The sequence below is a fragment of the Theobroma cacao genome, chromosome 3, assembly GCF_000208745.1.
Source record: "Theobroma cacao cultivar B97-61/B2 chromosome 3, Criollo_cocoa_genome_V2, whole genome shotgun sequence".
NCBI classification, from domain to species: Eukaryota; Viridiplantae; Streptophyta; class Magnoliopsida; order Malvales; family Malvaceae; genus Theobroma; species Theobroma cacao.
Genome location: NC_030852.1, coordinates 26,310,665 through 26,322,807, shown reverse-complemented (window position 1 = coordinate 26,322,807; position 12,143 = coordinate 26,310,665). Strand labels below are relative to the sequence as shown.

The 12,143-nt window shown below is 32.9% G+C and overlaps 1 protein-coding gene across 1 annotated transcript; it reads left to right on the top strand.

The window, feature by feature from the left end:
• Positions 6,649 to 12,036, top strand: LOC18605172 (probable serine/threonine-protein kinase At1g54610). The gene is made up of 7 exons (XM_018117729.1): positions 6,649 to 7,289; positions 7,394 to 7,678; positions 8,894 to 9,211; positions 9,956 to 10,183; positions 10,409 to 10,509; positions 10,594 to 10,717; positions 11,207 to 12,036. The coding sequence occupies exons 1-7, from the start codon at positions 6,921 to 6,923 to the stop codon at positions 11,552 to 11,554; spliced, it is 1,773 nt and encodes a 590-aa protein (XP_017973218.1). The 5' UTR covers positions 6,649 to 6,920; the 3' UTR covers positions 11,555 to 12,036.

Below are 12,143 nucleotides of genomic sequence, written 5' to 3'. Positions count from 1 at the left end.
TCAGATTTGCATGAATACATAGATATAATAAAATGATATTTTTTAAGCACAAATATTAATAAGTTTATTATAAAACTTCAATCTTAATTTACATATATTAGCTAATTACAATTAAAATGTAAATAAAGTAATATATACTTTTTAATATGATTTTTATATCTTATCATGGTTTTTTATAAAATATAAAATTTTACATAGTAATTTTTTTCAATTTTGGAATAAAGTCACATTACCCTAATTTGGTAGTATTAATCAATATTGTATGATTTATTAAAGTTAAAAAAATTATACAAAATTACTCAAAGGAAAACATATTTAAATAGAGCCTAAAATTTTACTTCAATAACTATGTATTTGTTTAAAGAGATATCTAATTCTTTTAAAAATAATTAATAAATTTTTAAAAAAGTTTAAATTTTATAATTTTTTAACATTATTATTATTTTCAATGGAATTTTTCAACAGAAAATTTCGTTAGAAAGTTACAAATATCATTAACACTTTTATGCACTAAAAAGTTACTTTTCAACGGAAAATTCCGTTGGAAAGTTACATTTTTCAATATATCATTGACTCTTTATATGTTCCAACAGAATTTTTCATTGGAAATTTTCAACGAAAAATTTTGTTGGAAACTGTAAAAAGATTGAACAATTTTTTTTAAAGTTTAATGTTCCAATGGATTTCCAACGGAATTTTTCGTTAGAAATTTTCAACGAAAAATTCCGTTGGAAAAGATAAAGATAACATAAGAAAAGTTTAGGGTTCTAACGGAAATTTTCGTTGAAAATTTGTTGGAAATAATACACAGTAACACTTGTGTCCTGAAGATGAAATTTTTAACAAATTTTCAACAAAAATTTCCAACGAAAAATTTCGTTAGAAATTTCGTTTCAAACTGTAAAGATTACATACTTTTTTTTTGTTTATAGTTCCAACGGATTTCCAACGAAATTTTTCGTTGAAAATATTGTACAAGCCAAATTTCCAACGAAAAATTTTGTTGAAAAATTTTCAATATAAGTCTGTTGAAAATTCGTTGAAAATTCGTTGGAACAAGCAATTAAAAATTTTAATTATACTCCGTTGGAAATCCGTTACAAATCCGTTGAAAATACTAAGATTTTTTGTAGTGATGGTGGTAGATATGGGGCAGGGTCGGGAGGGAGTCTAGATTCCTCAGATCGTCCCTTTAATTCCTCATCCCCAACCCTTCATTAGGAGAGGGTTTCTCCTCCCATCCCCACACCCTTTTAATCAACTATCTTATTCAGTTTATCATGTTTACACTCAGGCAACCTAACTTAATAAAGAAAAGTTAATTAAATAATCTAATAAATTAGATTATAATTCAAAAATTTTAATAAGCTTTATTTTTCAGTAACATTTACCAAAGTGGTGATAAAGAAAATTCCACATCAATTAAGACATAAATATAATAATAATAATAATCCTACATGTTGTCAATTGATTTTACTTTTCAAAAAAAAATATTGTCAATTGAATTCCTGTTCTAGAGTTTAACATTTCTCTTATATATCATTATTAAAAAATGAGAATTATTTTAATAATTGATTGAATTATGTTATGTAACATGCTTGTTCATATACATGTGCACATCACGTACAAGATGAGACCTAATTTCCGTTGCCATCCCCTACTTCCATCCTCACCCTCCAACTTGGATTTCAAACCCCCATCTTTAATGCTACGAAGGTGAAGGAGGACTCGCGGTCAGAGGATTAGGGCCTGATTTGACATTGTTTAAATCTAAATTAATGATATATATATATATACGAAAATATCCATGTTAGAGAATTTTTTTAATTGAAAAAAATGAATATTTTTACTCATTATATTTCTACTGTTATATCAACATTCGTTATTTTAAATCATATTTAATTATTATATAAATAATATTTATAATTTTACATAGTAGTACCATGCAAGCACGAGTGAAGTCAAGAATAAAGAGGGAATCGAGATTTTATGTTAAAGGGACGGAAACAAAAAGTTCAATATTTATTTGGATGAAATTATAAATTTAAAAAAAATAAGAGAAAATTATAAGATTTTAAAACTTTGGGACGGGGCCCTTATTAGCCCCCCCTCCCTTTGTCTTTGCCTAAGATGACGGCGGATGGTGATGCGATAGCCACCCCTTCAATTTTCAATTTTTTTTTATTGTTACAGGTATAAAACTTGATATATATATATATATATATATAGTAAGATTACTTCTCATGCAAATTCTGAGTTCACCCTTACATAAACGAGTTGACGTTGGTAAAATTTTTAATTGACCAAAATAGATATATTAGTTCAATTATATTCTTAGATTGTCATTTTAAATATTTTATTATAAATATTAATAAGATTTATCCCATGTGTAAATTGAATTCTAATATTATTGAATATATAACTTGCATTACTAAAACATGTATACTTTAATTTTATTAATGACATTGAATAATTTATAATTAATATTATAAAATTAAAATGGTTCATATTTCAAAGATTACGTTTCAAAATATTGTATTTAAATATAATATAATTATTATTTAAAACAAAAAAAATGTACAAGTATGAAGGTCGTAGTTAGACAAAAGTGGTCATCAGTAGTATTTTATTCATAAAGCACAATTATATTGTTTCTCTTGGATATACATGGAAATGAAGAGGCTCATAATAATATTTTAAGGATAAAATATACTGACTTTTTCAATTTTTTGTCATAATTACGCACAAATCTATTAATTTACAAAATGAAAACTTTACTTAAAATATGTAAATGGTGTTAATATTTAAATATGAAATATTTAAAATATTTTTTTTTCTTTCGGATTGATCAATGGTACTCCCTTACATTGGTCGGTTACCTTGCAATTGGATTTGATCATGAAATGCCAAATTTGGTTGGATCTTTCTGGACTCCTTTGGGTAACCCTAAATCAATGCTCCCTTAGGGAGTGTCATTGTCCGCGGGTGACTGGATGGAAAGAATTTTTTTTGAAAAAAAAAATAACAAAAAATTATAATTTATATAATAATAATTTTTAAAACGAGAGGAAATGGTGGTCATTGAGCTCTACAGTGGTACAGTGTAAAAACTCTGAAGACTGTAGCAGTGGGGAAGTGGGGGAGGGCACATTTAATGTGGGGAGGTGTCAATAAAAGGGACAGCAAAGGGGAAGGTCAGCTCATTCAAGGAAGGCATTTATTTAATAGGATGAGAAGAATTGAAAGCCTTATTTTATTTATTAGATTTTGAACTCAGATTCAGTTCAACATTTCGGAGCTAACGTGCTTCTGAGTTTTGACGCTTTGACCAATGTTGGTTAGATCAGCTTCCCAGAAAATCAAACCTTTGATTCTGAATCACCAAAGTCAGTCTCATTTCCTTCTGATTACGGCATTCTTTTTTTTTTTTTACTTAGTCAATCATCCTGCAACGGACTTTTGGATTCCAAAATTAGACTTTTAATGTTGTGACTTGTGAGTATATATTAGTCTTGGATTTTGTATAAAACCACGCATATGCCACTATGATATGCTCATTGGGTTTACCACAATTATCCGACCCCTTCTTTATTATATTCTGATCTGAATTTTTTATATATCAAGGACCCATTTAGTTTTATGTGATAAAACTTCATTATTTACACATAGTTATATAAATCTTCAACCTTAAGATTATCATTTGTGATTGCTTTATTTTGTAATGATGTTATAGTTATATATAAAAGCGGAAAGCCTAAGTTTTGGGGTAGCTTGGTGATCTCCAGTTGGGAAGCAAGGAAACATATATATGCTCCCATCCTACCTAACTTACTAAAATTTTATTTCTAAAGCAGAGTGTGTCAATGGCTGAATTCTAGAAGAAGGTTGCAGTAATTTAATGTACAATTGTCCTTATCTTTTTGGCTCCTTGGTCTTTTAAGGTATTTAATTTTGAGCCATGTAAAAACTTTATGAGAGAAAAATGACTGATTCATAGTTGTTAAATCGAGATTCGTATCATGTATCGAATTTTTTTTTTTGTATTGAGTATCGTATTATATTATAAAATATAATAAAAAAATTTAAAATTAATTATAAATAATATTTATACATGTAAAATAAAAAAATGAAAAAATATTATAATTTTTAACAAAATTGAAGATTATAAGATGTAAATTGAAAATCTGATTATTTTTTTAATTTAAACTTTTAACATATTTTTTAATATATATAGATTTTTAAATAATATATATTTTTATATTAATTTATTAATTAAAAAAATAAAAAACATTTATCATGTTAAAATTAAAAGAGAATTCAATTTTTTAAATATTTTTTATTTAAAATCTAAAAACTAAAACTTATAAAATATAATTTTTCATATTTCAACTAAAAAAATAATAAAAAAAATTTTTTTTAATAATTAATTAAAATTAAATTTATAAAAAAATATATCAACTGTATTATATGATACATTTTCCATAAAAGATACACAGAACTTTCGCTCTTGTTTTTTTTTTCTGCTCCAAGGAGTACTGACAATTTCCCTGGACATATCATTTCATATCCGGCAAGCAGCCAGAGATAGGTTTAGAAGTTCTTAGATCCAGTTAAAATTGTTGTCAGGGGCGAGTACCTCAGACGACCATCATTCTTCATTATTTACTGCATTAACTCCATTATTTCTAGCAGACAAGCAAGCTCCATATCATGGCCCCAACATCACACTCGTTTCCAAGAAGTGCTCCAATTTCTCCAACATTAGCTGGGTTAATGTTACAAATGCTGGGTTTGGAAGAAGAAGAAAAAAATCTAAACAAGTTCTCTATATTTATTGACTAAACTTTTTAAGAGTTTGTTCTAATTTCATTCATATCATGGCGACAAACACGCAACTTCCAAGGGGAAAATCCAAGCTAGCTAGCCAAAAGGCTACTAAAGAATGTCTCCGACTCTCAACTCTTTTTAATCAGGTATAGCTAATGCAACGGAAGCATAGAATTGGGAGTTGGGACGACCAAATGCCAGTCTTCTGTGGACATGAATGAAATCTACACTGAAATATTTCAGTGAATTTGCCACATAATAAGAAACAAAGCATGCTGCCAGTGCCATCCCCTGGCTGGCAGTGGTGACTTTTGGACATGTTTTCTGTAGCTCACAATAAATGCAAATTAGACCATCTTTAAAGAGGTTCAGTGTGGTAGGTGTAGCCACGACCACAACACTTTTTCCTCTCCGCACCCTGATTTACTATTACTTTATTTGTTTTTTTTTTTTTACTTTGAATCTGGAAACCCCAAGCTCAAGCTAGTTCAATGTTTTTTGACCAAACATCATTCACTAGAATTATCCCAACACGCTTTTTTTTTTTTAATTTTCGCACTTTTGATATCTGAAAGATGATGTTCATTTTTAGTTGTTGCATATAGTTGAGGACTTGGCATGTAATTTGGGTCCTTTTTCCCTTTAATAATTCTGCTTGATTGAAAAAGTTGTGCATGGAGCTTGGCAGTTCTTGAAGATTGACTACTGTTTTCCCTTTCTATACAAGTAGGCAAAGAAAAGAAAATAAAAAGGCATAACCCACTAGAAAGTAATCATTAGTTACCTTTATTAAAGTTTATGAAACCGTATTAATTATCTAACTCTCACTCTAACTAATTCAAAAACCACTACTTAGTCTTAATTCAACCATCTTGACAGCAACTGCAATTTTCTTAATACTATTCTCTTTGGAGCATTTTCTTTATTAGAATTTCTAAGTCTCACTTTATTATTTTGTTTAAGTAAACAAAATACGAAAACAAGAGTTCTTTTACTCTCTCTATGTAATTTTTTTTATCTTGGAATTAGCAATGTAACTAATATTCTATAAGAAAAGAACGGTATAATTAAGGACACTCACTTGGAATCTAATGAACTTGAGACACATTTAAAACCCTATAATAATGAAAGTGGCCATAATATCCATTTTGTCTTTTCAAGTGATTATTGTGATAAGAACTATATTTAGTACATTTATTATCTCTAATGTATAGTGAGAAACTTGAGAGTGAATATTGAACCAATCATCATGTATTTTCAAAAATTATCCCTTACAAATCTCAATAAGCCGAATTAAATTTTAACGTTAACACTTCATTTGTCCGGACTTTTTAATGAATTAAAAGAAATAATTCATATAAATGATTAATACTCTGGTGAAAAAAGTTAATGCCAATATCATTTTACGTTGAATGATCGAATTCTCGGACCTGTTATCACATTTATAAAAATGAGGTAAAAAAGTGAAATAACATGAAAAGTTTTTCCTTTGTTTATTGATTAACAGTATACTTTTGGAATTCACTTTTTAGAAGAAAAGGACAATACTTTCCATGAGATGGTTGCTCTAAAGGAAAAACAAAAAAAAAAAGGGCAGGACTGCAAATGAGGACTCCCCCACGTCTTTTGCTCTGGCAGGATCATGGAATGTAATTGGTAGTTAAAAAAGTTTTTCTTTTCCTTTCTTTATTTTCTTCGTTTTGACTTTTCAACCCCATGACGTCACTTTTTTTACCGCTAGTGGCGATTTCGTAGTTTTGTCTCAAGTCACAGCCCTACTTCCAAAGCCTAAAATAAATATTGAAAAATTGAAATTAACAAATAAACCAGGACTCTCACTTGCCTCAGTGTATCAGCTAAGCTAAAGCTCCCTTTGCCTTGTTCGCGGGCTTGTCTCTCTTTTTGGTTTTCTTTTTTTTTTTTTGTATCTCTCTCTGGAAGTCGCCTGAAAATTAGAAACAAAAACTACCATTCGTGCTCTCACTCCTCTATGCACCGCCGCTTTTAGTGTCAGGCTTTTTTTTTAGCTAAAAACCGCTAGTAGTTTTCCGTTTATCGGAGTATATTATCCCCCATGCATTTGCCTTGAGAGAATGGGTTGCGTCTTCGGCAAGCAATCACAATCATCATCATCGGGTCGCCGGCGGATCAACACCGCAGCTCCACCACTTCCTCCTCGTACTCGTCGTCGCCGGAGCTCCGACGAGTCACCCACGATAGTTTCAGTCACTGACGCTGTTGACGGCGTCGTGGATGTGAAAGAGCCAGAGATAACGAGGCAACAGCAGCAAAAAGCAAGACATACCGGTGATTTAGCTGTGAGAATTCCGGCTCCGGAGAGACGGCGACCGCCGCCGGACCTGAACCAACAAGGTTGGCCTTCATGGCTGATGGCCGTCGCTGGCGATGCCATCCGTGACTGGACCCCAAGACGTGCCAACACCTTTGAGAAGCTTGACAAGGTATCAACTTTTTGACAACTTAAATTAAAAAGCTTCGCTTTTTCAATAATCATTTTTATTTGAACAATTTTGGGTTGTTAATTTTTTTTTGGTTGCGTTTAAAGATTGGCCAAGGGACTTATAGCAACGTGTACAAAGCTAGGGATCTACTAACAGGGAAAATAGTGGCATTAAAGAAGGTTAGGTTTGACAATTTGGAGCCAGAGAGTGTAAAGTTCATGGCGAGAGAGATTCTTGTCTTAAGGAAGCTTGACCATCCCAATGTAATCAAGCTTGAAGGTTTAGTTACTTCAAGAATGTCTTGTAGTCTTTACTTGGTTTTTGAATACATGGAGCATGATCTTGCCGGCCTCGCTGCCTGCCAAGGAATCAAGTTTACTGAGCCTCAGGTACAATCCTTTCTCCAAATGGGTTGTTAGTTGTCGCTGATTGCTGCTTGTTTTTATTGTTAATATTGATTTGTGGTGGATTTTGTAGTTAATTTAGGTGGGTGCTTTTTGAGGGTTGTTTTTTTTTTTTTTGGAGGTTTAGATTCGTTCCGTATTTTGCTGTTGCTTGTCTAACTAAGATTTTGGGACTAAATAATTCTTGTACTTTTTTGTTTTGCTTGTTGTGGGCTTTTGATGTTACTCTTATGTATTCCTCTAGCTACTTGGGTCCCATACCTAGTGGTTTTGAAATCCAAATTTGTGTCTTTTGAGCTTTTTATATATCTTATTTTTTGTACTATTTTTGGGTATGCAGATTCATGGAAATTTCGTGCTTTACATCAATTTTTGGAGTTGATTTCCAATTCTTTTAAACTATGCCTGTATTTGGACAATTTCTAGATGGAATGAATGAGAAATGACAAGGAAAGAAAAGAGGCTACTTTTTTAGATGCCTAAGTGAACTGAAACCTCCATTCATTTTTTCAAATGTTAGTTAACAGTATAGCTCTTAACTATCTTCTTGTTTCTGGAAATCGAACAAACTGGTAAAGTTGTAAACAGATGACTCACTACCAGTTTACTCCTCTCATCCTCCATTCCCTTGGCAGCAAACAGGAAATAGTAATTGTTTCCTATAATTGTGTTCATGACTATCTTGGTTTTTCAGATATTTATGGCCATGATTCACACTATGCAAGGCTGCAATTGTGATGTTCCTCCAACATGGTGATTTGCCACCTTTATGAAACAAATTCCTTGGAAACAAATATTTCTATTTAGTTAAATTTAGAAGCATATAAGGGTTTAGTCATTGGTTGTTTGCTTGAGAAGGTCTGTTATGCTGAAATTAGATTATTTGTTACATGATTTGAAAAATTGTGAGAAATGGCATTAGTTTGTAATTATAATGCTGTGTATGAAAGTACTTCTAGGAGTGAATTAGAAATAATCAACCCTTGGAATGATAATCTCAAATTAAATGCTTAACTTCAAGATGGAATTGAGTTTAATTAGCAACTTTCAGAAAGGATGATAGAAATTCTCATGGAAGGCTGGTTTTGCCTTCTGGCATTATGCATTTGTAATTGTCAGTGTTTCTGTAAAGATGTTTATGTGGCTGTACATGTGAAATTTAGATGATCAATTTGTTTTGATGCATCTTCCCTCTGGCAGGTAAAGTGCTATATGAAGCAATTACTTTCTGGGTTAGAGCATTGCCACAAACAAGGTGTTTTGCATCGTGATATCAAGGGTTCTAATCTGCTTATTGACAATGAAGGGATTCTAAAAATTGCTGATTTTGGACTGGCTACCTGTTATGATCCTGAGCAGAAGAAGCCCCTGACTAGTCGAGTAGTCACTCTCTGGTACCGTCCACCTGAACTGCTTCTTGGGGCAACTTATTATGGTGTTGGGGTAGACCTCTGGAGTGCTGGCTGTATTTTGGCAGAGCTACTTTCTGGGAAGCCAATAATGCCAGGAAGAACAGAGGTACTAATTTTCTCTTTCTCTTTTGTTGATCTTCTCTTAAAAGTCTCGGTTATTCTTTAATCCTAACAGATCTTTCGTTTTCTGTGAATCTGGTGGAATGTGAGTTGTTATCTGCGGTGCAAGCCCTCATGAAACTATTCTTAGAAAGATTTGGTCTTCTGTGTTGCTTGCTGTATTAGATTTCAGTTTGTAGTATAGTAATGCATATAGTCATTCACTGCCCAGTATGGATTGAGTTTTAGATGTTTAGAAACACATTATGCTCTGGATTGGGACTTCTGTTGATAAAGCTGTTGAAAATTGAACATGTAGCAGCTTTTAATAAGCTAATTCTGAATGGTCTTGGCTTGTTCTTCAGTAACTAGTGCCAATTGACAACAGAAAATAATGCTTGCGATAATTCTAGCCTAGAATTATGTTAAGCATTTTTTTTTAGAATTGCTTAAAGTATACATCTCAAGGTGGTTTTTTCTTTTTCCTCCCTTTCCCAATTTCATGATGAGCGTTGTTGGAGAACTGCCATTATCAAGTTGAATGAATATATTCTTTGGTTATGATGTCTGATTATTTAAGAGTACATCACTCTTTGGGCAGTCTAAAATCGAAATACTCTGGTATTTGTTTCATAACTAGTATTGCTTCTAGTTGGTATGATTATGTAGTATATTTTTTTTCTATCTGTTGATATAGAGTTCTCTCTCTTTCTCTCTTTTTTGGCTCACATCAGATTTATCTCCTGCTTAGGTTGAACAACTGCATAAGATATTCAAGTTATGTGGATCCCCTTCTGAGGAATATTGGAAGAAATCCAAATTGCCAAATGCAACACTCTTTAAGCCACAGCAGCCATATAAATGCTGTATAGCAGAAACTTTCAAGGATTTTCCATCTTCTTCTTTACCTCTAATTGAAACTCTTCTTACAATAGACCCTGAAGAGCGAAGTACCGCCACTGCAGCTCTTAATAGTGATGTGAGTTGTATCAGCTTAGTTAATGCATCTCTCAAGCAAATCAATATTGTGTTGTACCTTTAATCTTTATTATCTTTTTGAAGATAGCTTTATAAATTACATTGCTAGATAACCAGACTAAGTATATATTTGTGCATTCCAACGACTTGCATGATGTTTAGCTTGCATTATCATATATCTATTGTGGAATACATGATGTTCTGTTCTCTCCATTCCCATTTGCAGTTCTTCACCACTGAACCATATGCTTGTGAGTCATCAAGTTTACCAAAGTATCCTCCCAGTAAAGAAATGGACGTAAAATTGAGAGATGAAGAAGCAAGAAGGTTGGCTGGCTTTCTTTTTTCACCTTTTCTTTTTTTGCCAGTTTGGCTATATGCTGGTAGCTGATAAACATTTTTCCTGTATAGACAAAGGGGTCTAGCCAGCAAAGTTAATGCAGTTGATGGAACCAGGAGAATAAAAGTTCGTGAACGTGCTAGTCGGGCAATCCCAGCCCCTGAAGCAAATGCTGAGATTCAAGCCAACTTAGATGTGCGTGGGAGCTTTCCTCTTATTCTGATCTTTTATGTATGCATTTTACTGCTTTATTTTTATTCACTTGCTTGAAAATTGGGCTGGACTATGAAAGACACTCTAATCCAACTTCAAATGACACTGTATACTTGCCAAATTGCACCTTGTTAAGTTCAAGTTGCATGTTGTGTTGATTTTGGAATTTCTCACAAATGAAGTTTCCCAGCTGCATATTTCTTGCCTTGGAATAAATTACTCCAATTATGAATATTAGTTGTATATTAGTTTTATTAGTTGCATTAGTTTTTATGTGCCGTAAACCTACAAGTATTAGTTGCTTAGCATTAAACCTATGGTCCTCAGTTTAATTTTGGCTTTGTTAGATCCTGTTGAATTTTGAAATACCTTTCTGTTTGATTGCCTTTGTTCTGTTTTTGGCCATGGTTTTTACAAGCTTCGGTCACTCTGAATTTGATGGGAATACTTGTTTGTTTGCTGGTTTTACAGAAATGGAGAGTCATGACACAAACAAACGTCAAGAGCAAGAGTGAGAAATTCCCACCTCCCCATCAAGATGGAGCTGTTGGGCATCCAGTAGATACATCACAGAAAGGGCCTATATCGTTTAATGCGAGTGACACCTCTTTTAGCTCATCAATTTTCACCTCCAAGTCATCAGGATCTGTGAAAAGTTCTGAGCCTGGGAGCGGTCCTTCCAGAAGAAGGAAAGCCAAGAGAGACACCCAGAGGGCTCCATCTCGAAAGTTCATCCGAGGTCTCAAACCATCCTCAATCGGCCTATCCGTGGATATGCTATTTAGGGGTAAATCTGAAGTCTTCCGTAGCCAGAATTAGAATAGTATTACAAGTTTATAAAATCCTTTTTGTGTGGAGGTGTTCATTTTCTCCCCGTAACTGAAGGTGAATTTTTCCCATTTATTTTCCTCCCCCCACCCATTTATTTGTATCTGATCATATAAATATCTGGTGTATAACCCACGCCGCCGCCATCCCAAATGATTTGGTGTATAATCTGCCATCGCAGTTCCACTTTTTGTTGTACAGTTTTTGGATGGTAGTGCTACTTCTTTCTCGAGTGGAAGTAGCTTTTCCTCGAGTGTGTGTGTTCATTGTGCGTGGTGATGTTGAATAACTAAACCCGAAGAAACTACTGACCAAAGAACGCCATCTGCAGGGAGGAATTGAGTACCGTAGTGGAGATTGGACTTCTTTCTGTTCCAATGACTCTTCATATCTAAAGCTGTTTCGGCTGACTCTGCAGCTTGACTCTTGTACGGATCGTGTATCAAGAAAATATAAATAAAAAGTCGGCGTCTTTTCTAGTTTGTGTTCTAAATTTTTACGTCCTGCAAAAAGGTTCTCCAGTCATTAATTGCAGAACTCTATGCTCTCTATTCTCCCCAAGGCATGAACATAAATATAT